This window comes from Protomyctophum bolini (genome assembly GCF_963924005.1).
Source record: "Protomyctophum bolini genome assembly, chromosome: 19".
Classification (NCBI taxonomy): Eukaryota; Metazoa; Chordata; class Actinopteri; order Myctophiformes; family Myctophidae; genus Protomyctophum; species Protomyctophum bolini.
In genome coordinates this window covers 17,157,623-17,185,181 of record NC_137880.1, presented here as the reverse complement: position 1 = coordinate 17,185,181, position 27,559 = coordinate 17,157,623, and the positions used below count along the sequence as shown (strand labels likewise).

At 41.3% G+C, this 27,559-nt stretch overlaps 2 protein-coding genes across 3 annotated transcripts; both read left to right on the top strand.

Annotated features, from left to right (window-relative positions):
• Window positions 1–41: 41 nt before the first annotated feature.
• gpr63 (G protein-coupled receptor 63) lies at window positions 42–5,854 on the top strand. The gene is made up of 2 exons (XM_080791708.1): window positions 42–500; window positions 4,105–5,854. The coding sequence occupies exon 2, from the start codon at window positions 4,222–4,224 to the stop codon at window positions 5,518–5,520; it is 1,299 nt and encodes a 432-aa protein (XP_080647834.1). The 5' UTR covers window positions 42–500; window positions 4,105–4,221; the 3' UTR covers window positions 5,521–5,854.
• Window positions 5,855–10,052: 4,198 nt separating this feature from the next.
• btbd9 (BTB (POZ) domain containing 9) lies at window positions 10,053–27,431 on the top strand. 2 transcript variants are annotated; one of them, XM_080790752.1, is made up of 11 exons: window positions 10,053–10,133; window positions 12,668–12,892; window positions 14,155–14,518; window positions 15,829–16,096; window positions 16,366–16,585; window positions 17,452–17,571; window positions 18,028–18,137; window positions 18,326–18,515; window positions 19,283–19,390; window positions 22,400–22,478; window positions 23,462–27,431. In XM_080790752.1, the coding sequence occupies exons 2-11, from the start codon at window positions 12,708–12,710 to the stop codon at window positions 23,711–23,713; spliced, it is 1,896 nt and encodes a 631-aa protein (XP_080646878.1). In that variant the 5' UTR covers window positions 10,053–10,133; window positions 12,668–12,707; the 3' UTR covers window positions 23,714–27,431. The 2 variants fall into 2 exon arrangements, with proteins under 2 accessions (XP_080646878.1, XP_080646877.1); XM_080790751.1 differs by having other exon boundaries at window positions 10,076–10,251.
• The last annotated feature ends 128 nt before the right edge of the window (window positions 27,432–27,559 follow it).

Sequence of the window (27,559 nt, the reverse complement as noted above, 5' to 3'; positions counted from 1 at the left end):
AGTGTATTATTAATAAGGCTGATGTATGTTGCATCCGAACATCTCATTGGAGGGGCGACTGCTCTCATCAGTGACTAACTACGGAGGGGAACGGTGAATTAATATGTTCACGTTAATAAATTGAGCAGACGGTGTGATGTATTTGGGGCGAAACGCACGCGGAGGGTAAAACAATCTATTTTTCTGTCTCCAGTGGAAACAAAAGCGAGAGTGAAGCGAGAGTAATGTGCCGATCTCTCTTCCCGGTTTCCAGTTGTGTGGGAGGAACATCGCCCATTGTCGCACTGTCGTCTCTATTTATCTGCAGATTTTGAGCGAAGAACAGGTAACTTAGTTATTATTGCGTGAGATCAACGATCCACCCGACCACCACCACATGCCTCGAGTCCTCGACCACAAAGAGGGAGACGGTGACGAGATGAACCATAAGGGCTGAGACAGACACACTTGAACCGATTCATCTGGATAGCAGCTGCTTCGTGTCGTGTGGGAGAATGAAGGTAATAATGGAGACGGAGTCATTTCAAGTCAATTACTTGCGATCGATATATTGGAGTGTGTATATGCATTGTTGTCCAACAACAATGACGTTGTCACATAGAGATGTGAAGTCTCTGTGGGCTTGGGCCAGTGGGTATCCTCCCCCTCAAGCATTTGGTAGAAAATTACAATACGAGGAAAAAGCATCAACAATTATCAATAACTGTATTATCTTACGCATAATTAATCACGACTGTTTGAAATGTATTTTTTTAAACTATTCCAACGTCTTATAGTAAATTATTACAAAAAACATAGCATGCAAAAACAGCTCAGATATTTTACAATGCATGGGCCAATTCACATATTGGAATATATTATTATTTATTTTATCGCACATTTAATGGCACTGGCGTGACTGACTTGTTCATTCATAGCCTTCATACGGGTGTCCACTCACTGTCTCGTCTGCAGTCAAAACAAACAGGGTGATAAACATGACATTCCGCTGTGAAACAACTGTTGAATGGGTGTTTTTTTGTGACAGGCTGTAATCACAGCCTAAACTAGCTCCATTTGGGACCTCATCTACGTTGGAGCAGTGGAGCTGAAGAACATTACCATGTTCTCTATGAAGAAGGGTGGTAGAGAAGCTGTCTATCACCGAGGCTGGAATGTCATCATTTTAGGGGAAAGGTCTCTTTTTGAGGGCGCAAATGCCTGTGCATGAAGGCCATAAACTAAAAGGATGTTTTTAAGTCTGCATAATTAATTAATTTCACATAAGGGTTAAGAATGATTGTATTGTTTAATACAGCACACAGTATAACTAACTCATAAACAAGTATGTTTTGTGATTCCTTGGGCATGGATGAATTGGCCTCTTTTTTTTGTGATGCCAGCTAGGTCTTAATGGTGGGCAGAAGTTCACTCGGGACAGCTTTGCAGCAGTGGCACAACAGGATGGTTCAAGTCTCCCGGTTCTAGATTTGTGTCAAACTAACTCATCATAAATCAATCATAAATTGTGTCTTTACATGTTTTCAGACGTGTTGTAAAGATTTGAAGCTACTTGAAATAGCCATAAATACATCATTTTTGGCATGTTATTAATGCCACTAGCTGTTCTCACCAACAAGCTATTATTGACTTAAAGACAGAACCCTTTTAGAGTTCACAATTTATTTGAATTCAAGTCCATGTGGCTGAAAATGTTTTATTTAATTGGTTTCTTTGCAATTTTCCATCTTGACAGATTGTGCTGCCATGTCTATACTTGAGTTATCCAGTCTTCGAGAACCCTTAGTATCCTAGCATCCATTTCGCTGCAAGTGTACTTGATTGCTCAGAGGTTGAAGGAGCTATTTTAATATTTTTAGGTCACTGCCTGCAAAGTGCAGCGAGCATTGTACTCACTACTGTCTATTACCTTCCCTGGTGTGGAACAGTGTTCAATACTAATAGTACATATTTTATGCTTTGCTGCACCCATGACAAAATGTCCTCTCTAGAACATATCAAATAGGCTATATGCTGGCTCTGTTTTAATATTTGTTCTCATTTACATGGTCCTGCTTAATAAAGCTGTGGGTAATTGTGACACTCAAGCCTTTGATCACTTGCCACAGCCTTATTGTGATTTAACTTTAACATAAATGAATGTAACAGAAAGTATAAATGATACAAAATGTATCATTTATAAAGGATGAGCTGGCCTCAAAGGACTCTTTCAAAACCTTTGTGTCGTGCAGAAAAGCAATGGTAAACATATTTTATTATTTGACATGCTGCTCAGCCATTGTAAATTATACCAGCTGTCCTGAAATAACAGCGCCCAATGTTTATACAAGCGATAAGGGTTTTCTTTTTATTGCTGTATTGAGTTGTTCCTGGTTGAGCACTGGATGTTGGTTAGTGACAGGGTCTGCAGGAAGTAAAACAGAAGCATACTGCTCAGACATATTTATGGATTAATCGTCTTAGGCATGTGCTTTTTCACAACAGTCTACTAGTTATAATACACTAACTTTTTTGATGCACCTCAGATGCCTGGCTTTTGAAATTGCCTCATACAGTATGACTGCCAAGTCGATGGACTTTTAATGTTTGTTTAGAGCACTTTTAACAAAAATCGAATGCCAGCCACGGCAGCTTTTAATGTTTGTTTAGGGCAGCAGTTAAACAAACATTGACGACATGAGACGTCATGTGGCCAGTATAAATCCATCTTATATGTCTCATTTCGTTTCATATACAATTGGGGCGGCATCCCCCCAGCCCCCACTTCTCTCACGCCTAAAATTATTTTGGGGCAAAAATTAATCATTTACTTTTATGGATACGATTAAGCATTGTATTTGTAATCCCTGTTTCTAAACAGGATATACACGTCTGCAACTCTGCATGCTTTATCTGCGCACATGCACGCAAATGCACGTGCATGTGTGCAGGGCAGGCTTGTATCTTATGGGGCATCCCCCCATTTCTAAAAGTAGAAAGTAGTAGTACAACACAACGTATATAGTGGCAGTGAATCTGCAGCCACAGTGGGCGCCCCTCACCTCACACACGTGTGATTTTTAAATAAACTGTATAATAAATTCCCATATTGGCGTTGGTGGGGGGAGTGTACTACTAGCTCCTTTATTATGTTAATCTAAACCGTACAGCGTACACCAACTCATCCGTGGTAGATGTCAAAACGTAAAATAGGTCAAAACACTTAGGGCTGTATTTTGCGTGTCTTAAGTACCAGGTCTTATTCCCTAACTTGAGTAAACTAAAGACCTGGAGGCGTGATCAATGCTCTTTGGCCACTCAGAATAGCCAAATGGCATTGATCACGCCTCCAGGTCTTTAGTTTACTCAAGTTAGGGAATAAGACCTGGTACTTAAGACACGCAAAATACAGCCCTTAGTGTCATTCTTTATCACAATCCTAACCACAATTATGCATGGGAGAATTACATCTATGCTTCACTCATTCTGTCCGAACAGGCTGTGAGGTAAATGTAATGTGACATTCAACTTTATGATTGTATATTTGAGGTAATTTGGGGAGTTGTAGACTTTCTTCCCTTTCCTTTTTATCCAACTCTTTGAGTTGGTTATGTGCTCACTGTCTCATTCATTACACAACAACACTAATGTGATTTTGATTGGAAGAATATTATATAATCTCTTCTGATCTCCTTCATACAATGCCCATTCATTGATATATTGATTCTCATCATTAAGGAGTTGAGTGTTGTGGGGGCAAAGGGAGTTAGAATTTACAGGAGACATGTTATTATTGCGAACGCAGTGATTGCGAACGCAATGAGCACTTACTATGAGACCTAGCAGATCATGTCTGTCTGTCTGTCTGTGTGTCTGTCTGTCTGTGTGTGTGTCTGTCCCGCTATACGTCCAAATATGGAGTGTGTTGCATCAGCAATCACTCAGCTCCATATATGGGCACAAAAGGGGCCAGGTCCACATATACAGTAACAGCGGGACAGACAGACAGACAGACAGACATGATCTGCAGGGTCTCAGCTGCGTTCGCTTCCCGCGTTTGCGCGTCTTACTGGTGTATGTTACTCTAATACCCTTATCATGCCTTATCTGTTCTTGTTTCTTCAGGCTTTCAGATCTGTGAAGATGCGCGTGTGTGTGGCCAAAGCGTCCAAGACAATGGAGGTGTTGTGTCTAGGCTGAGAACGCCCAGTCGACAATGTCCAACCTCCAGGCTGGGGAAGAATGGTCCACTCCACTGCCCTTCCCCTACCCAAGGCAGGAGGGGAGATCAACGCCAGCCTCTGCTGCCTCATCACGGGGCTGCTGAACTTCTCCGATCGCCCGCATCTCCCGGAGGGCTTAACGGCTGCAGGGGCCATGGAGGACATTTCCTTGGTAAACATCTCCACCCAGAACTCTGTGGCAAATTCCTCCCATGGCTACCGGGTGCCACTGGAGCATCTCACACCTGTGGCGGAAGTCACTCCAGGGAGTGTGCAGCACGGCGTCAGCCTGCCGCTCCAGGTGTTCTTCTGTGCAGTCATGGTTGTTATCCTATTGGTGGCCCTCCTGGGGAATGTGGTGGTGTGCCTGATGGTGTACCAGAGGTCGGCCATGCGCTCGGCCATCAACATCCTGCTCGCCAGCCTGGCGTTCGCCGACATGATGCTGGCCGTCCTCAACATGCCCTTCGCCCTGGTCACCGTGGTGACCACGCACTGGATCTTCGGGGACGTGTTCTGCCGTGTGTCGGCGATGCTCTTTTGGCTCTTTGTGATGGAGGGCGTGGCCATCCTGCTCATAATCAGCATTGACCGTTTCCTCATCATCGTGCAGAAACAAGACAAGCTGAGCCCGCACAGAGCCAAGGTGCTCATCGTGATAACCTGGGGACTCTCGTTTGTCTTCTCCTTCCCGTTGTCCATCGGTTGCCCCTCCCTTCAGATCCCGTCCAGAGCCCCGCAGTGTGTGTTTGGTTTTAGCGAAGAGAGGGGTTACCACGCCTACGTGTTGATCCTGATGCTGGTTTTCTTCTTTACGCCCTTCATGGTCATGCTGTACACCTTCATGGGGATACTGAACACCATCCGCCACAACGCTATCCGCATCCACAGCCACTCGGACAGCATCTGCCTGAGCCAGGCCAGCAAACTGGGACTGATGAGCCTGCAGAGGCCCTTCCAGATGAACATAGACATGAGCTTCAAGACACGTGCCTTCACCACCATCCTCATCCTCTTCTCCGTGTTCACGGTGTGCTGGGCGCCCTTCGCCGCGTACAGCCTGGTGAGCACGTTCAGCAGTGACTTCTACCGCAGGGACACCTTTTTCCAAATCAGCACCTGGTTCCTCTGGTTGTGCTACCTCAAGTCGGCCCTCAACCCCCTCATCTACTACTGGCGGATCAAGAAGTTCCGCGACGCCTGCCTCGACTTGATGCCCAAATACTTCAAGTTCCTTCCTCAGCTGCCAGGTAACACGAAGCGGCGCATCCAGCCGAGTGCCATGTACGTGTGTGGCGAGCATCGCTCTGTGGTTTAGCACTGGACACAGTGAATCACTGACATGAGCCCTCTTCACTGCCATTGCTTTATATTTGACCTTTCATCCAGTCTGCTCTTGCCGGTAAAACCATGAGTCACGGGCAGCGAAAGGTATGTTTTTAGCCACGTAGAATCTGTTTTACCAGGTGTGTAAATTAACTGCTTCAGTGAAATTTGAATGTCCAGAAAATGGCCACCAGAACACATTTGAACATGTGTTTCTTATTTAATTATTTTTTTGTGCCTATTGATTAGTCTACTTGCCAGTCAGAATGCTGCTATATCTGGTGAATATGTGCAATTTCAGTGTACTGTATTTCTGTTGAATGTAATAAAAGGATTAGATATTTCTTACATTGTTAATGCTGTCTAAAGTGTCTTTATTCTTGTTCCTTTAGGTTTTTATTTCAGGGTTACTCTCTTTTTGTATGGCATCACGTGTGTGTGTGTGTGTGTGTGTGTGTGTGTGTGTGTGTGTGTGTGTGTGGAAATGATACAATTCTATTTATATTGTTGTGGCTGCATGTAAAAAACATTGCATGTCTTATTTTAGTTAAGTGTATGCCAATATTACACACACACTTGATTATGATTATATCTTTTTTTATTGTTACATTTAATTGTAGTCACTAGAAATGCATTAGAATCTAGTCTAGTGCATTGCCACACTAATTTCTACATTATGAGGTGTTATGTTTGTGATGTTTTTATGAAAGCCTATCATTAATTATCCCCATCTATGTGTCACCAGGGTGTAGCCTTTCCATTCTGGAACTCAAGTTCCTATCATTGCCGCTGAGTAGTTCTACGTTCTACATTATGCATTTAAGCGTTTAGTCCATAATATTGTCTGCCTTAAGTCTGCCTAGGTCTTGGATAAGGTTTAGTAATCTGCCACTGATTGCATTGAACAAACAACAACCTGTCATTGTACTGTATGTCCAAAACTGTTAATTGTTCATGAAATGTAAAAAAGATAAACATATTCCAATGTTATGAGATTTAGTTACTTTTCTTTGGTTAACCACTTTCCACATAGCATCGCTATTTTGGCCGTAGGCAAAGACTTTCAAAAACAGTGAAAATGCATTCAGCATTTATCTTTATAAAAATTAAGGGAAAAAAACGAATTCTAAATAAAGGGTTCCACCCAACACTGCCGTTATAGACAGGTGAAGAAATGCAACTCCATTAGCAGCCAACGACGATTTTGCCTAGGTAATAGTTGATTTAAAGATCTTAATTGAAATTCACTATTTCAAAGGCACACCTTTTTAATAGCCTCAGTAGCTCATCAAAGAGAAGTAAATCTCTGAGGACACACACAGCATGAAAGCAAAGCAGACATGTTTGCAAGTCGATGAACATTTTAAACGTCTAAATTTGTGCCTAGCTAGGAAATGTCACTAGGTTGATTTAAGACTGGAATTGTTGCCTTCCATCAGCCAGTTCTATGCAGATCAAAGTAGTGAAGAAAGGTTACAAAATTACTTTGTTACAAGAACATGTAAATGGCCTACTCAAGTAAAGTAAATGTACCTTGAACATACTTCATTACTTTCCACCACTGATGCGGATAGCCTCAAGTTGGTTATATTAAGCTCTGTGCTTTAGGACAGTGGTTCTCAACCTTTTCTGCACTTTGAAAATCTCAACATCACTCTTATGGTCAGATGGGTGGGCCATGTGCATTTTCAGAGCATGTTGTGATCAATCAATGGATTATCTTCTGGCTCGAATCAATAGAACTAATGTAGTATACTTTTAAGTTCCCCTTTTAGCAATACCAAATTAAATATGCCCCCCCCCCCCATAATTGCTTTTAATATATATCTTGTAATATATCATTACAATCTTAAGTGTTATGCATTTTATTTTGGGGCGGAGGGGGGGGCATTTGCAATATCCTCACGGCCCGCCACCGCCACAGGTTGAGAACATAGCACCAGCGCTTTAGGATGTGATTATGTACAGCCCAGTGAACATGGAGGATGGCGTTCTTAATCAGCTTCCTCCCTGGGACTCATTATTCAGCCAGCAGTGACTAATGAGAGAGCATGGAGCTTTGAAGTTCACTTTAATCACACTACTGAACACTATTACTAAGCAACAGGAACTTGCAGATGTCTCAGGAGAGAGAGAGAGAGAGAGAGAGTGTGTGTGTGTGTGTGTGTGTGTGTGTCTCCAATTTACAGTTGCAGGGTTGTTTTTTACTCTTAACCACATGAATGTCCTTAACTCCCTATATTCTGCAGTTGAACACTATAGGTGAAAACAGCAGATCAAGTAGATTTGCTATTTTCTAGTGAGTTGAAGATCGTTCGGCTATTTTTGACAAAGACCCCTGGCCCGGACCACTGTTCACCACAGGTGACAAGTAATAGGCCTATGCTTTTGTTAAAATTTGTGTTAAATAAAAAATAACTATTTCTGATGTTATTACTTGTGCATGGTTCTCCAGCTTTCTAAGCCCAAACCACACCAGTTGCAACTCCTTGGGAGAAAACCGTTTTAAAGAGTTGCAATGAGTTGCATTGGTGTAGTTGACCTTAAAACGGTATTGTTGAGTTGCAACTGGTGTGATTTGGGCTTTAGAAAACAGAAACCCCCATCCATCGGTGTTGGACATATTGTGAGGGTTTCAGTTCAGCTATTACTTTCAATGGTGTGACAAGAGATTACGTTCTTTCTATAAAATGATGAATGGGTACTTTCCCCTGGCTGAAATTTGACCACCCATCAGAATTTTATTTGTTTTTGTTTTTCTGTTTATTTAAGAGCTGGAGAGACAGGGAGACCCTTGTTACTGGACATCAGAACATATAGCGATTTAACCTCTTAACAAAAAACGTTTTGTTTTAATTGGAAAATATCACCCTACCTTTATGCTGGGAACTGGGATTGTTAATGTAACACAGACTTATTTTAGATCCAAACCCAGAGAGCTCAGTGGAATACAGGGAGCGGGAGCGTAGTGCATAGAATGTGGCCTCAAGTGGAACGATGCTTGTTCCCATGGCAATGTGCAGCCTGGATCATGTGCACATGTATGACGATGTTACACATACTCAATGTGGAATTTACTCTTCTAGGGTCCAAACACTGTCCGCCTCCACATGACACGTGGTATAGCCAGTAGCCACATCAGGCTCAGGCCAAGAGTCAGCAAGAGTACTGTACAATGATTTCATACATGTGGACATGTATTTTGTATGGGGCATGGGTACTTGATGTCTGTGCGGGTATAGTAGAGTATTTCTTTCCCTTTTTCCTAATGCCTGATTCCTATGGGATATCAATGGCTTGTATGTCTGCTCACTTGGATCACAAGAGACGGTCGTCGGTCATAATGAATAATTATATAACTGTCATATAATATATGACAGTCTTGTACCAGTAAGACACACTGAGGGCGAGGTCACGTGCACGCATCCGCCTGGGTGACGGCATACTGCTGGGCGAGCGCTCAACGGGTGTTGTTTATTTCTCTTCAGGTACAGGTGAAGGTCATGGAACACCGTGAAAACTATAATAGAAATATAAATACTGTTACAATCATGACATTTTCTCATAGTCTTCACCAACAATAAAATCTGTAAATTGCTAAAGGTTTAATCACAGGGCTGTCTGCTTCATGTAATATAATTAAAAGTGTATTGTGAATCAATGAATTGAGTGCTATCCAGTTTACTTTCATGCAAAGCACCAACTTCAGTGTTTACGGACTGACCTATAATAACAATAGGCCTATAGCCTACAATAGCCCAGTGAGTCTCAGACTGGGGGGTCCGGGGAACCCATGCATGCAGTACCTACCTGTCAGTTGCTGGGGTCCGGGGACCCCCAGTATAGGCCTACCTACCTGTCAGTTGCTGGGGTCTGGGGACCCCCAGCTCTAGTACCTACTGTCGTTTTTTTTAATGAATTGAACAAGGTGGACCCTCTTGTAAACAAGTGTAATGCTTAATTGGGTCGTCCACTCACAGTTAACAGTCTTTGTATTGAGTTTGTGCTTGAAATGTACTGTAATTCTGCAAACTGTTAATAAATATTTAAATCAATCAATCAAAGGTTGCTGGGGTCTGGGGACCCCCTGAAGTACCTACCTGTCTGTTGCTGGTGGTCCCAGAGATAGAAATGCCACTAAATGGGGGTCTGCAGTCTAATGCATGTCAAACTAGCCCTAACCATAACGTCACAAAAACAAGTAGTCTGTGTTGTTGTAGGAAATATTCCAACAGGCTGCCTGTTGGAATATTTCCTACAACAGACTACTTGTTTTTCCGACTGTCTAATTTAGTAGCCTACTAGACGTAAGACTACTCTAATATAGTATTCTTACTTGCACTGCTAAATCCCTTAAATGTGAACCATATCGTCCACATTCTGGGCATTTTATAATAGGCTAACGTTCACCATTATGGGCAAACATGGAACCAAATGGACTCAATTTGTTTTACTGCCAAAATAAAAGTATCTACGGGACTTTTATTTCGTCATTAAATTAAATCTAGCTACCCACTTCCGTATCCGCTGGTGTGATGCTGGAATTATCAGCTTGCTGCTGCTTCAGCTTTAACCTTAACTACGACTGAATTTGACCACTTTTCTGTGAGTTTTTGGCCTACATATAACATCATACACGACTTACACGGGAGAACGTCAAGCGAACGTCGTTTGGTATAGAATACAACAAGGGGAAGAAAGGAAGGATACCCGGTGTTGTCGGGTTAGTGTTTGTGACGGTGTGTGGTTGTAAACATCCCCTTATATCCTGGTTTAAAAATGCACTGCATTCTTTTCATTCTCTGTCATCGTTACGTTCGTGTTCTGGCCTGGTTTTGATGGTTTTAAATGTGCTCTGAGTGAAAGATAAGACCCCGTTTTATTCATGTAATCTACTGTATATAGGTTAGTCCATTTAACCTACTGCCCGTGCTTGTTCTGCATGTTAACCTATAGCTAACAGTTGTTAGCCTTGTGGCTAACATTAGCTGGCCAGTGTGACCACCAGCAGGTGGTATTTAACGTTTAGCTTGCTTCAGTAATCTCTGTCTAGCCCAATATTAACACACGTGGCCTTATTGTCTCTGTGGTTTGTATAAAGTTAAACTGTTCCTCGTTTCCTAGCTGTAATCCCATCGAGGATCTATCTGGCTGTTCACTAGCCCTAGAGTAGCTGATAATCCATTCATAACATTGCATTTATTCTGTAAAGCTGCAATAGAACATAAGTGTATGGGCACATAGTATGCACGTATTATGCACACAAATTGACATGCGTGATTACAATTACCCCACGTCATTAACTCTGCCATGGGTACAAGCATGTGTTCATTGGAAGTTAGTTTACAAGTGTCGAGAGTGCTGCTGTGATTGTCATGCCATCACATACTAGTGTGAAGGTGGTCTGTGGAAACTTAAATACCAAATGATCAGTCCAAAACGGACTCCAAGTCGCATCAATTTAGTTTTAGGTGAGTACACATGGTGCTGCAATAGAGTGACTAGCCGCAATTTGCAACTCTAGATTTTTTTTTACAATTGGCTGAATCCAGAGTTGCAATAACCTCCATCAACTTCCTATGCATGTTTTTTGGTTTGTAATCTCCTGGTCTTAAATGATGTTAAACTCACCAACTTTGCAGCTGCAGTCCAAGCTTGAATTATCCTCTTTCAATCTGGTGTCGCTTGTTTATCATAAAAGTCCCCCGTAGAGATGTTATGAGCTACTTTCTGTCCAAAATATTCCAAGAGTGACAATATCGAGCCGCCATTTAGATTTTTGCAACGTGCTGTAAAACAAGATGTGAGGGGGAGCGCTTGTTTAATAGAATCTTACCTGCGCAGGTAAGACACCCAAAGAAGAGGCCGACGCCCTAGGGAGGGAGGGACTTGTTTAATAGCGTCCCTCCCTCCCCTCTTGTTTTACAGCACGTTGCAAAAATCTAAATGGCGGCTCGATATTGTCACTCTTGGAATATTTTGGACAGAAAGTAGCTCATAACATCTCTACGGGGGACTTTTATGATAAACAGGGACACCAGATTGAAAGAGGATAATTCAAGCTTGGACTGCAGCTGCAAAGTTGGTGAGTTTAACGTCATTTAAGACCAGGAGATCACAAACCAAAAAACATGCATAGGAAGTTGATGGAGGTTATTGCAACTCTGGATTCAGCCAATTGTAAAAAAATCTAGAGTTGCAAATTGCGGCTATAGAGTGACTAGACATTAGAATGCCACCAAGATGAATCCCTCCTCGAACAATGTGTACTATGGCAGTGTATATGGAGTACACAGTGCAATGTATGGAATAGTTGACGATTAATTGTCATGCAAATAATTTGTTTTTGCCATTGAAACTTGGGATCTTTAAAAAAAGGCATTTCTGTTTCTGTCTGTTTATAGGTGTTAAAAACTGCAATTGCACAGGGCAGATATGACAAATAACGTAAAACATACAAAGAAATGACTAACAATGACCAGTACCAATAATCAATGAACAATGTACTATTGTCAAAACAGGCCATATACTTTATAAGACAACTACATATAAGCTCACTACAATACTTGTAGATCAGCTATTTCTGCTAATTTTAAACTTCTTTCAAACTTCTTACAAAAATCACACCTGTGTGAAGTGAGGGGTGCATTTAATGTTTGTTAGGACAAGAGTAAATTTTAAAACAAACATTGAACTAAAAACAAGCATTAAACCTGTATATAGGAGGCCCTCAAAATATGTGGGCACATATATTGGCCTCGTTCTTACACTGTGTAGTATTGTTGATTCAATATTTACTGGTAAAATACTGTACATTAACACCTCCATTGGTGGCCCATACACTAATACACCTTATCAGCCCTTGTTTAGAAAGCCAGGTTCAATATTAAGTCATCTTTACTGCATTTACGTATTATTATTTTGTTACCCTTTGTGTTAATAGTGTTTCTACTTATCTGTACTTGTTCTCTTCCTATACCATTGTCTTTGTTTCAGGCTTACTTCAGTGCTGCAATGATGAATTGTTTCCCTTCGGAATGAATATCTATCTAACTATTAACTAACCTAAGGGCCCCACTTGGAGAACCACTTGACACATTGATTTAACCTTTAATGTTTGACTTTTTGTCCCATGTCAGATGTGACTGTGGTAGCGTCCCCGCCTTGTGACCTGTGATCATGAGTAACAGTCATCCCTTGCGTCCCCTGGCCTCCGTGTCTGAGATCGACCACATCCACCTGCTGTCGGAGCAGCTGGGTGCCCTGGTCCCCGGTGAGGAGTACAGCGATGTCACCTTCATTGTGGAGGGGAAGCGCTTCCCCGCGCATCGGGTCATCCTAGCTGCTCGCTGTCATTACTTCAGGTATACTGAGAGAAATGTCTGTAAAGCAGCCTGCAACACTCCATATTAGACGAAAGTCTTTGAGGTGCACGGCTCAAATTCTCACTAATATAATGGAAATGTATGTCCTTTTCACATGGTTTTATTTACCTATGGCTAGTATTTCCTCATTTCCATTACTTTATAATTACGTTATTACGTAATCCTCCATTTGCACAATCTCAGAGTTGCATGTCCATGGTAAAGGTCCATTTTCCTTCAACAGTGTGTAAAATGGACTTTTGTATACAATGTATGTTGGTATAATGACAGTTGCACAGAGCTGTCTTGGGAGTGTATATCAATACATTACTTAAATTATTTGTTTTCTGTTTCTGCAAATTGAGTAAAATGCAGGTATTATTCTTACATCATGATTGTGAATCCTCTTAAGTAAATGCATGGAAACTGGAGAGGCATGGAAACAGGAGTATGTAAAGGTGAACAAAAAACAGTATTTAAATTTGAAAGCTGAAAAACAGACTTAATGGTACTTAAGTACTGTTTGGACAAAGCGGAACAGCAAGCAACACATCTGGGGAATCTTATTGATTTAAAACTAAAAACAACAGAGAGAGGGCTTTCAAACTTGCACATAAGCTGCAACAATGAAAAAAATAAACACAAAAAGCAACCTTTTGAATGTAAATACATCTTTAAAGTGCTATTAAGCAGTGCAATGTTCAAAAAGCACACTGTTCAAAAAGCTGTCACCATACTGTACATGTAACACACAGAAAATTCTAGAGTTCTTTGTCACAAAGCAATGTCAGACAGCAATCTTCTGCAGAAGGCATTCTGCATTAGAGTAGCTTCCTTTTTCATGATTTCTTTCTGTATGTGATGTAAACGAACACAATCTTCCGCGGTAGTCTGAAAACTCACCTCTTCAGACTATCTTAGCCTGTAGCACTTGCACTAGCCTCGACAACCTTACAGTTGTAGGCAAAAGCTAAACTCATGTAACTTGGATAGAAATTTCAGTGATGCAAATACTAGCCTGCATCCTAGTTAGACGCAATCATGTCACCCTCCGGGGGTCCTGCACACAATGTACCCAACTCTCATGGGTTTATAAGACACCATTTCACAATTTCATTTACAGCATGTTTACATTACATAATTAATTACATTACAACTCAGATTTATGCAGTACTTTACTGTACAGTACTGTAACAGAATCTTCCTTAAGTGCTAAAGGCCTAAATTGTAAACCACGGTTCTGCTTCTTATTACTTCCCCAGGGCACTGCTGTATGGTGGTATGAAAGAATCTCTGCCCCAGGCTGAGGTGTGTCTGGAGGAGACGCGTACAGAGGCCTTCTCCATGCTCCTCCACTACCTTTACACGGGCCGTGCCAGCCTCAGCTCTGCCCGTGAGGAGGTTCTCTTGGACTTCCTGGGCCTGGCGCACCGCTATGGTCTGCAGCCGCTGGAGGACTCTACCTCAGAGTTCCTGCGCACCGTCTTGCACACCAACAACGTGTGCTTGGTGTTCGACGTGGCAAGCCTCTACTCCCTGAGTGCACTTAGTGCTGCCTGCTGTGCCTACATGGATAGACACGCCCCAGAGGTGCTGAATTCGGACGGTTTCCTCACGCTGTCCAAGGTAAGAGATGGGATTCCTTAATATAGACTAGAAAAGTTTATGAAGATACCATAGATTCGAAGAGCATCAGACTCATGGGGCCATGGAATTTCAAAATCGTGCCATTGTCACATTAAGACATATGGCACATTCACATCAGTATGTTTTACTGCGATTAAAACGAACCCTGGAATGTATTGTCGGAAAGTGTGCTTCGTTTGAGCAAGTGTGAAGAGCACAGTGTGTTGTGTCCTCGACGTACTGTGAGCTTGTAGATCTGCTATTTTCTGAGTGCAATGGCCTGTCATACGATGAAGTAGCCAATACATTTGCTGTATGGTCCACAAGAAGTGAACGACTGGGCAGACTTTCAAACCTTGAAGTTAACATCTTAATCCGCAATATCATGGATAACAAGAACATGTTTCAGTGTTTCCCCTAGCCAGAAGCTTTCGGTCTTTTGCACTCTAGTGGTTATTTGCCGTTTTTTGGCCTATTCGCGGCCGCCTACTAAAAATCATACTGTGGTGGCTGGTCATGATTGTGTGGTGGCCCACCACACAATAATGCATATCGTGGAAACACTATGTTGGTGAGTAATTAGTAATATGGACAATTAAATGGTAATAAAAAATCCCACCTGTGTGAAGTGAGTGGCGCTCTTATCATCGTACATCATCTCATTCAATCAGTTCAGTTCAATTTGCACACCTTAGTCTTCAATGTTTATGTTTGTGTTTACACGGACACTCAAAATTGTCCTTTCATTGTCGATGGCATTTTATGTTAACTTTTTTGTTTGCGCATTATCACATACACTAAAAGCTAGACATCGCCTCTCAAAAACACACCCGTGTGAAGTGAGGGACGCTCTTATCATCGTACATCATACATCATCTCATCCTGGCCAATCACAATTTGAGCTGGGTATAGGAGAAGCTAGCACCCCTCAAAAACACAATGCTATAAATAATATAATACAATTAAATATTCAAATGCATTTTTCTCATTGTGGTAGAAATTTCAACTGCGTGACATTTGGTGCAGTTGACAAAGTCTAGTGTGAACACAGCTACCCAATAAAATTACAGTTGTGAATGGGCCCTTAACTTAAATGTTGCTACTACTGCTAAACTATAAGTTTTCTACTGAAAGTGTCTATGCATTCTTCTAAGTTCTAACCCCAATGAAACTACACACCACTTTGAATTGTCTGGGACATCATTGGTATTTTATATTCTAGAATATACCGGTACTGTAAGCCTTGAATTAAAAAGACTCCATTTTAAGTGATTTTTATTTAGCTTACTCTGTCATCTTTATGTCTACAGATTGCCCTGCTGACAGTGGTGAGGAGGGACTCTTTTGCGTCCAGCGAGAAGGAGATCTTTCAGGCACTGTGCCGTTGGTGCAGGCAGCACGGGGAAGGCACCGACACACAGGAAGTGATGTCGGCGGTGCGTCTGCCTTTGATGAGCCTGACTGAGATGCTGAACGTTGTTCGACCCTCTGGTCTGCTGAGCCCCGACGACCTGCTGGACGCCATCAAGACACGCTCTGAGAGCCGTGACATGGACCTCAACTACCGCGGCATGCTAAGTGAGTTTATTATTGGCTAGGTACCCGCTAGGTAAACAGTATGTTACGGAAGGTAACCCAGGTTCTTTGGCTACTGAAGATCTGAGGAGCAGATCTGGTCATTTGTGAAGCGGAAGCTACCATGACCATAAAACGGTTTAAAATGAAATGTATTACCTTCTGGATTTAATATCTACCGTATGTAGATATTGTATAGCTGCTGACATACAGCTATTTCCATCTATTCTACATGATTGCATTTACATTATGTATTCTTGTGTCCATTTCAGTCCCAGAGGAGAACATAGCCACCATGAAGTATGGAGCCCAGGTGGTGAAGGGGGAGCTAAAGTCAGCTCTGTTGGATGGAGACACGCAGAACTATGATCTGGACCATGGATTCTCCAGACACCCCATAGAGGATGACGGGCGGGCTGGCATCCAGATCAAACTGGGCCAGTCCTCCATCATCAACCACATCAGACTCCTGCTATGGGACAGAGATAGCCGGTGAGAAACTGTTTATTCTACTCTATCGCTGTTCAGTTTCCGATGTTAAGGTTTTTTCCTATTTGGCCCTGCAGAGCAAATGCTCTAATCTAGTTTCTCCATCAAAACTTAAACCTTCCCTGCTTAGGGTGTACCATTTGTCGGCAAAGCAGCAGGTAGATTTCTTAAAACCAAAGGAAGATAAACAATGTAAAAACAAAACAATGTATCTATATTAGTATATTACATCAATCACTATATTTAATTGTAGATGTGAATTGGTTCCAAGTTCCAACTTTGAATGTATTTGAAGCATGGACAGGTAAATGCAATATGGCAGAAACTGAACCTATCAAATAGTGGTCAGTTCAGATCAGACATGGTTACAGCGCTCCAGAATAACTCTTCCACTGGTAGCACTGTAATGTCCCTAGACTCTATATTGCCTGCAAATGACATCATCTGAGATCATGCAGATGTAAAAGCAAACATCAACTTGGCATGCAACTCCATACTACCGTTATGTTGTTTGTGTGTGCATACACTGTATCCTCGTACACAACCTGTTACCTGACCAAATTGTAGCACATGTGAGGCAATCTTCTTTTTTTTTACTAGAGACAATGTGCACCAGTGATTTTAATTCAATGATTTTATTTTATTCTCAAGACATGACATGGTGATCAGATAGATCAACATGCACCTACACAAATGTGATCAAGAAAACTTTTAACTCGCACATTGATTGCCTGCTAATGAACACAAGACAAATAATAATTTTCACTCAGGTAAAAATGACAAAACCTGGTGTTTATGATAACCTGTCATGTTTTAAAATAAATAAAAGTGAGAGTACCCCTGACTGCGTCTATGTAAATGATGTCCAGGTCCTACTCTTACTACATTGAAGTGTCCATGGATGAGCTGGACTGGGTGAGAGTGGTGGACCACGCAAAGTTCCTGTGTCGCTCCTGGCAGAACCTGTACTTCACACCTCGTGTGTGCAGGTAAACCTCAATGTAGCTTTTCTTTCTCATTTATCTCCCTACAATTAAATAATCTAATCTAAGTCTATAATTTATTCTGACACCTCCCACGAAACGGGGAAAATCTGACCTGACCCCCTTATCCATAATTTATACATTATGGATAATTATTATCGACTTAGATGGTTCTTCGTATCAACTGCTCTTTATATTATATACTGTATTATTGTGGTGTCATTTGAAGCATACCAAAAGCTTCACTTTTCTGTTGTGCAAAAGGTAACGCAAAGCAGGTTCACTTTGCTGGCAAAAGATTCTCAGTTGAGTGTGCAAAGCGATCCTTTGTGTTTGACTCGTCCAGGGAGTGGAATTGGAGTGGAATTCTCTTTTACATGAATAGTTTTATTTCACCCATATCATAATTTTATAATATTTACTTGCCACAGTGTCATGTATCCTGCTCTTGTCTTGCTTTAGGTACGTTCGCATCGTGGGAACGCACAACACGGTCAACAAAGTCTTCCACCTTGTGGCTTTTGAATGCATGTTCACCAACCGCCCATTTACACTTGAAAATGGCCTTCTAGGTGCGTAATAAGATCAGGAGCGTCACATTTATCTGTTATCTTTATTTTTTTTATTTTTTCCCCATCAATACAACTTTTTTTAACCACTTTATAATTATAATACAATTTTGTCCCTACTCTTTTGGGGTATTTCTTGTACTTTTGTCTTTTGCAATTTTAATAATGAGCCTTGCTGTTTGTTCCCACAGTGCCCGGTGAGAATGTGGCGACCATCACAGCCTGTTCCAGTGTGATTGAAGGGGTGAGCCGCAGCAGGAATGCACTGCTGAACGGAGACACGCGCAACTATGACTGGGACTCGGGCTACACCTGCCACCAGCTGGGATCCGGGGCCATCGTCATCCAACTGGCACAACCCTACACTATAGGCTCGCTAAGGTACAGGAATGTTCTGGACAATTAGAGGCTATAAAACTCCATTTATCCCAAAAAATTATTTACGCATCTTGATGCTCTCTATAATTTTTAATTACTAGACTGGCGCCCGGCTGTAGAGCACTGAGTCGTTAACGGAGATCCATTCCCCACCCGGCTATGCAATATCCGTTATAACCGTGTCCGAGTACCTGTTCCACCCATCTACATATCCATACGTAATGGACATATGACATGCCCAAATATGGAGTGTTGTCAGAATAGGCCAGCTCCATATATGGAGCCTGGGTAGGGGCCATGTCCAGAGCCCGGGCAGAGGGCTTTTGTGGCAGTTTCTTGACAACCATGTGTCCAACGGACTCAACACCGATCACTGCACTCCCTGTGGAGGTGTGTCGAATTTGAAGTCTGTGGGGTCAACGGTTTTGCAGTTACATGCATTACAGCCGTACACACGTACTAAAATACTACTCATCATATGGCTCTTATTATCATTATTATGTAATTATATGTTCCTTCATAGTAGGTTTTCTTGATGATTTTCCAGTTGTATTGCATGGTTGTCTGTCTGCATCGTGTGTATGCGCCTAGTGGTAAAGAAAATCTGTATATCTATTTGGTATTAAATATCAAATATCAAACTCATTGGAAAGTGTGTAAACACACTCTAATTTCAGATGTGAAACTGATGTGAAGATAAAGTTTTAGCCATTAAAGGATTTGTCCTATATGACAGTCAAATAGCTCTCATCTCTTCTTCACCCGGGCAGGCTGCTACTTTGGGACTGTGATGAGCGCTCCTATAGTTACTACATCGAAGTCTCCACCAACCAGCAGCAGTGGACTAAGGTGGTGGATCGCACCAAGGCGGCATGTCGGTAAGACTGAAGTACTCCGAATCCTGACATTTCTTGGTGTCGTTAACGTTTTCTAATGGCACAATATTTCTGTGTGTACCTTTACCATAATAATCATCACTATTATTCAATTATTGAGGGGCGCTAGCCCCAATATACAGGTTTAATGTTTGTTTTTAGTTCAATGTTTGTTTTAAAAACGCCATTGACAATGGAGGCAAAATTTACGTCATCTTGTCCCTAACCCAAACATTAAATGCCATTAACAATAAAGAGAATTTAATGTTTTGTCAGTTTGTTTTACATCTGCATTACATCACCTAATCAACATGAGTTAGACTTTAACCCATTCTGGACGGGAACCCCTTTTGGTGTTTTAAGCATGATGTTATACTTTAGCTATTCAGATCTACAAGCTCATACCATTGTGGTTGGCTCGAAGGCACAGACTCCTTTGGGAATATAGGCCCCTCCCACTGATTTAGCTAGCCAAACAATGTCAAGTGACCTCTGATCATGCGTAAGTAATTAGGAGGGGATTTATCCATAGATATTTAAAGAAAATCACACCTGTGTCAAGTGAGGGGCGCTAATATATTAAAGTCTAACTCATGTTGATTAGGTGATGTAATGATGATGTAAAACAAACGGTGCCAACACAAACATATGCACCCAATGAGACCTTTATACTTAATTGCGCAACAGTATTGCATGCAGAAAACAGCTGATATACAAGCTCACCTCGCATCGCGGATGCCACTGTTGTGAGCGTAGAGGTCTGTGTGCATGATACCATTGCGGGTCGAAGCATAAAATATACTTGATGGGCTGCAGGTGCGCGTGCAGCCGTGTACATCTGCTGCCGTGATCATGAGCGCACCTCCCGTTCTTATGACAGTGACTGGAGGTGTGGTTTTGAGGACAACTGCTTTGAGTTGATATTATTGTTCACACACAACAGAAACCAATGGATTATATATTTCAAGAGTGAGAGAATACAGAATACAATAAAAATCCTAATCATTCTTCCTCCACACTGGAAAAAAAACAGCATCTGAAAGTTTGACGGGGGCATTTTTGATGGTACAGCTAGAACTTCTCTTATGAGAGGTGGTGTTCTTGTGCTGCCGGCCTGCTCTCGCATGCTGGTGCTTATCAGTGTGACGACGAGTTGGTATTTTATTTTATTTTATAAGACTAGCCTGGGCAGTATTCATTTTCATGTTTATGATCCGGTTGGGAGCTGATAATATCATTGTCATGATGTAGTCATTGTTTTGTAGTCATCAGGCAGGAACCATTAATCTTGAACTTCCTTTCCCTCAATTTTTCTTTTCTCATAACACAAGAGAATGAGTCACGCTTTTATTGTTATGCTTCCGGTTGAGGGAAAGGACGTTCCAGATCAATGTTCCTGCCTAATGACTACAAAACAATGACTACTACAACATGATGCACAGATATCATCCGCTCCAGACCTGGGGCCTGTTTCACGAAACTTGGATTAGAGATTAAGACGGGATTTAACACATATCCTGGCTTAATATATCCTGGATCAACGATTAACTGGTTTCATGAAAGCTGGTTGATCTTGCCAGATTAATTTAACCAGTTAACCTGGATATGTTGAGGCTTAATTCGGTTTCATGAAAGTGATGCTACATTAGTTACCATGGAAACTAATGCTTTGGATTTAGCCTGCTCCGGACCAGGCTAACAGCCAGGTTTAACTTAATCCTGATGTCTTTACTGTTCATTAAGCAGTCAAACTGATCACAAACCAATGATGTTTTCCAGATTTATTCAATTATTATGGGTTTATGTTGCCTTATTTGTATCGGCCTGCATTAAAGGACTAATTTAAGCACTATATAAAATCAAATAACCAAGCTTGTGAGCTTGTAGATCAGCTGCTTTTGGTGAATGTTCCCCAGAATAGGTTTGCTGTCGTGCAAGTGCACGGTTAAGAATAATTATTATATTATATATATTTTTTTTTAAAGTAAAAGTGAAAACCACTAAATATTACCATTAGGCCTACTCATTGTTTTACAACATATTACCATTGTAACGTTTCACCCACTATTGAACCCATGACCCACAGTTCACCAGTCTGGCCCCTGTCTGGACAACAACCCCCTTCCCCAAAGGTAGCTCCCTCAGAGGAGGGAGTTATGGCCAAATATCACCATGCGACAATATCATTATGCTTACAATATTAAGAATTCTGTTTTAAGTTATTAGTAGTGGTAAAATGTAAACTATATTTTTGGGGTAGTTAATCATTCAGCCTATCCACTATTCAGAGTATGTTCTCTCTTTAATTACAGCAGCAGTATTTATTTTAGAAGCTTAAGTCCTTGTATCGGTAAGTCTTGAATAGATTAGTAAAGATACTGAGATATACAGAAGGGGGCAGTAATGCAACTTTTAAGGATGCAAAGTGCAAACTGCCATAATACCCCATGAAGAAGAAGGATCAGTAAATCTGTGTTCCTTTAGTGGAACAGAATAAACCAGGCAGTAAAGACCAGGATTGAAAAAGCCTGGTTTTGGCCTAAATCCTGGATTAGTTAATCCAAGTTTCGTGAAACAGGCCCCTGTTCACACAGAAATGTTGTAACACAGACCAGGCTTTCCTCCGAGGTGGAAAGCCTGGTGACGCGAGTTTAGATCAAGACTAGTGTCTCAAGACGGACTCAAAAATTTCAACGGCTTCCATCATATCCACCGTCACGGAAGTCCATTTTGGAATCATGGAATTAATTTTATCTTGTGTAAATTTCACCTAATGAAAATAGTCAACACATAAAGTTTATTGCTTAGCAGAAAAGGAAACGCAACAGGCCTGGATCGCTTGGCTCTGGGCACCCATGTTGCGTGTTCGAGTCCAAATCCAGCCGGCCTTTGCTGCGTGGCACTCCTCATTTCTCTCCCCGTTTCTTGTCTGACTTACTTCACTGTCGATAAAGGCATGAAAAAAAACCCTGATTGTGTCAACTGTTTTTCTTTACTGGCCCTCCCTCACAGATCATGGCAGACCCTCAAGTTTGACAAGCACCCAGCCTCCTTCATCCGTATTGTGGGGACTCACAACACTGCAAACGAGGTGAGACTGCTGTTTTGGAGTCATCGATGTAGAGCCTGACCAATATATATTGGTCACATTTCAACCTGGCGTCCCTAATTTGGGCATGTCTATAAAAATAGTTGATCGACAAGCTCACATTTGTCACAGTTGTCGACTGGCTATTTTTGTTACATTTTGAATAGGGTTAAAAAATACCCCTTGGGGCACAGGTCTCCACCAGGCCAGGTCACGTTATTGTGGCCTCCTGGTGAAATTCCTCGTAGACATGTTATGAGCTACTTCCTGTCAAGATATTCCGTACAGGTTTTCCTAAGTGTCAGAGTTTGGGAGTGCTCGTTGGATATCACTCAACAGACGTGTGTACCACTTGTTGTGAATTCTCACATAATGCAGGAGGTTGCTTTATTAAAAACGAGTGCTTCCAAACTCCAGTACTTAAGAAAAAAATCACCTGCAAGGAATTTCTTTACAGGAAGTAGCTCATAACATGTCTACGGTGGATTTTTATGAAACAAAAACAGCTTCATTGCAGCTGCAATGTTGATGAGTTTGACGTTGTTTAATACAATTAGATAGGACTTTTCTGTTTGGATGAATGGGCTGACTATGGGATGTTGCACCCTAGTTAGCACCTTGCTGGCAAGATGGCTGCGGTCTGAATATCGTCAATTGGATGATTTGAGGCATTTTATTCAAAACAGGCCAATCCTGCAACCTTTGAAAGCCAATGTTAGCCAATTTGTTTGGAATATGAAATATCGGGGCAGAGGTTCATCGCTGGCATCAAGGGATTGTGTGTGTGCAAAGTTTGGCATTGACCGGGTTAACGGTGTCTGAGATTAGCTGTACACAGACGGATGGATGCACACACGGATGGAAGGACGGAGTCCAAAACATACTCTCCCCATGCCTTCGGCTGGTGGAGACAATAAATATCAGTTAAGTGTATATTTAAATTGCATCCAAATGGTGTCTCACTCCGTCTTTGCTCCTTGTCGCAGGTGTTCCATTGTGTCCACTTTGAGTGTCCGGCCCAGCTGGACGTCGAGGTCACAGAGGGCAGTCCAGGCCGGGATACTCCAGAGGCCGGCTCTTCATCCTCCTCCCCACATCCTCGGCCGCCGCGGCCTTCACGCACACACAACCTCCTCCCCTCCTCCCAGCCCTCCCAGCCCTCCCAGCCCTCCCAGCCTTCCCAGCCTTCCTCGTCCTCGTCCTCTTCCTCATCCCCCTTGCAACTCCACAACCACTGAGAGAAATCCTCTTCCACGTCTCTCCTCGGTTCGAAGGTGTGGGAGAGAACTCAGACCATTAAAGTTTTGCACAGCCTTGCCCCCCCACTGTCACTCCCACTCCCCTCCAATAGCACTGCGAAGATGCTGCTAGGTATTTGTGTCATTGCAATAATCCACAGATCTCGTTTGCAGCGCGACCATCGACAATACTGTATCCGTAGTATAGCATCATGTACAAGGTAGAATGCTCAGTGTGAATTTATCCACTTGTAACTTCTACAAGTGTAATTTGTACACACTTGATACCTTAGAAAATAGCAGATCTACAAGCTCACACTGCGTCACAACACATTATTCTGTGTGTGTATATGTGTGTGTGTGTATATATATATCTCTACACACACACTAACCTGGCGCTGCCAGATCCAAGAAGCTTGCTACACATGTTTGTTTCACAGCTTATTGGGATCTGGGATCGTGGAAGCAAATTCGATGACGGGGCTGTTCCTTTTTTTCAAGATACATGGTAGATGATTGGATGGGACCGTCTGTCTATCACCGTGTGGGCGTGCAAACACAACCAATCATATTGACGTGTCTGTATAGCTTCACATCCGGTTTCGCACATATCCCGCCCTTAGCTCACGCTGATTGGTTCGGTACGGAGCGGTTCGGCGTTAGCTCAACTCCCTGCGAGATTCCAGATGGATGTGGTGTTGGGGAACATGGTTACCCAATACCGCCCCCAGCTGGCAAAGTCAGGTTACACACACACACCTACCAACAAGAAACTGGTAAGAAGCAACTCTTCATTGCGTAATCTACATAGCCACCAACTCACCTATGGATGTCTGCAAATGCCGGATCACAGTTTGAAAGCGGTCTCTAAGGACCTTACCCTCGATAAGCAAGCAGCACTATTCATACAACTGTACAATCTACACAGAACATGCCATGCTCCAGTCAGTTAGAACTCCAGTAGAAAGTCTCAAAGTCAGACCCATGGTCAACCCCATATTGAGCTTGTAGATCGACTATTTTTGGCGAAGATATTTATTGCAGAGGGGGAAAACAGAGGGGGCCTAGTATAGACCCTTGGGGGACTTCGGTCAGCTAAGTATATAGGGTTTAAGTGGTTAAATAAACACTCAGGATTTTACTGTGGGGTTCCAGTCCCGCCAGAATTTAAACCGAATGAAGGGAATACATTGTTTGGTTGATTCCACCCTACAAAGACAAATAGCAGTAACTATTTTTGTGAATTTTTAAATGTCCATTCTTTTGATTAGTGTTTCGATTTCATAACCGGACAAATTGTACCAGTAACTGATACAAATCACTTCTGTACCGACCACACTTCTGGCAGGACAGAAGATATTTTTTCTAAGTCACTATTCACACAGTTAATGCTCCATTGCTTTGTGGGGCAGAATTTGTTCAATGTTTTTGTGAAGACGTTACAGTAGCTGGCAGTGCTACAGCACTGTCATTTTCACTTATCAAAACTTACGGTTAGTACAAAAGAGGAATTTATGTTGCTTGTACAAAGATGAGGTACACAGCAATATGGGCATACCACCAAAGATTGGACCACAGAACAAAATATTTGCTGAAGCTGTTTGACTTGTGTATCCCATGATATTTTTATGCAAACACACTCAATGTTATTTGTGTTATATGCACCTAAAATTATTAAGTATTCAACAGTCTTTCTTGACCAAAAATCCAATCTGTGGTCCTTAAAATGGTATGCTTGACTTTTTGATACTTTCAATTCATGCCTCAAGCAAAACTAAAATAAATATTTAATTGTCTTAATTTAGAACTACTAAACACTTGAGTAGCTTAGCACAATTGATTTTGGAAAATTAATTAGCACATAGAAGTGTAGTATGATTGATGATTATGATTAGTGTTTAATTTCAGTTGTGGAGAACGGACCAAATTATTTATGCACTTGAGCTTAAGGAAAAGAGGATGGATTATTAGACTGATACGCAACTGTTACTGGCACTTTATTTTACTCAAATCGTCACTGTCTGGTGGAAACCTTACATGTCCAAAAAGTGACTGTTCAGGAAAGGGGGAGGGGGGGTGACCTGTATTCCAATGGATCATCTTAATACTTCTCAATTGTTAGATATTTATAAGCAAACATTTTTTTTTTTTTTATGATTTTTTTCCCTCAATGTTCAAAGATAGTAAATAGATATTCAAGCTCACATCGGCTATTATCTCTTATTTATGAAAAATTATGAGAATATGGTGGTGCAAGGCTTCTGCCCGACAGTGATCGTATACGGAAACAATGATAATACTTATGGTCCTCTTGCACCGAAGAACAATGCAGGAGTGCTGGATTTTGGAACTGTTCTCTTTTAGTACGTTACCACACTAATTTAAAAACTGAAATACTCTTTCTATCAAATCTACGTAAATTGTCCATTGAGTCTGTGTGGTAGGTAGTTGGGATATGATGGTAATTTACAGTGTCCTTATGCCAGTGTATTCACCTGTTACTTTATGGTCAAGTATTTTATGCATACAATACTGTTGTATTGTTAAAAAATACTGAATTTACAAGGGTATAATGTAAGTAAAACTAAAAAGCTATTATGTTTGTATACTTATCTCTTGTCCTCTTATATTGTGTTTCTCCTATACATAGGTTTAATGTTTGTCTTTAGTTCAATGTTTGTTTTGTAAACGCCATTGACAATGAAGGGAAAATGTACGTCATAATGTAACTCATTATGTCATATTGTCTCTTTATTGTTAATGGTGTTTAATGTTTGTGTTGGCACCGTTTGTTTTATATCACCATTACATCACTTTAATATATTAGCGCCCCTCACTTCACACATGTGTGATTTTTGTACTCTTACATTACATAGGGTGATTTTTATTCAAGCGCTTATTGTGTACTTGCAATACTTTTCATAAGTTAATTTGTAGGTTAATACACTGGGATAAAACCATTGCAAAGTTGTATACATTTTTGGGGGATCTTTGTTTTAAGCTATTAGGAATGTAGTATCTTTCCTGTTTTCTTTTGACATTTTCTGTTCTGATCTGAGTTGTTGAAAGCTAGTATCTTCCCCTCAACATTTTACTAAATTCATTAGTTGGCAAGTCCTTGCTTGATGTGTTCCATTTGAATCAGAGAGCTGAATTTGAGATTTTCTACTTGGTTGTAGAAAATAGTTTTGACCATTAACATGGTTTTATTTTCATGTTTGACGGCCTCCTGCCTGTTTGTGTAGCCTGTTCATAATACGATAAAGCAACTGTTGTCATTGGTTATTCATGTTCATTGCGTGGCCTGGCTAAATCAATAGCCTACACATTTTTATAAGGTTGCAGACAAAGATATTTCAAAGGACAATGTGTTATTTAATGGGCCCTGACTTGATGTGAAGTGGAATTTGGGTACCAGTGTGAAACCATTTGACAGCCCCTGGAGTTTACCTGTTTTATTCACTGCCATTTAACATACAGCTGACTGCTGAGAGATGTTACCCTTCTGTCCTGTTATATTTGAGAATGTCTAGTAAGCACTAAACATTGGTGATGTATCTGCTTCTGCTATTTTAAATACATTGTACTTAGAGCAGTGATTTCATAGATTCCCTGTTTACTGCAAATGTTTAAATATATAAATATAAATTTGATGCTGGGTTTGTATTATTACTGGTTCGGGAAAATTGTCTTGCTACAGTAAAAGGCCTTATTGCAATGCATTAGTAAACTATTATTTTTTATTAAGATTTTCATTTTCATCATGCTAATAACTGCCCAGTAGACTACAACATTTTAAAATCAACAAGAAGCGTTTCAGCAGTACCAGTGAATAGCCTACCTACA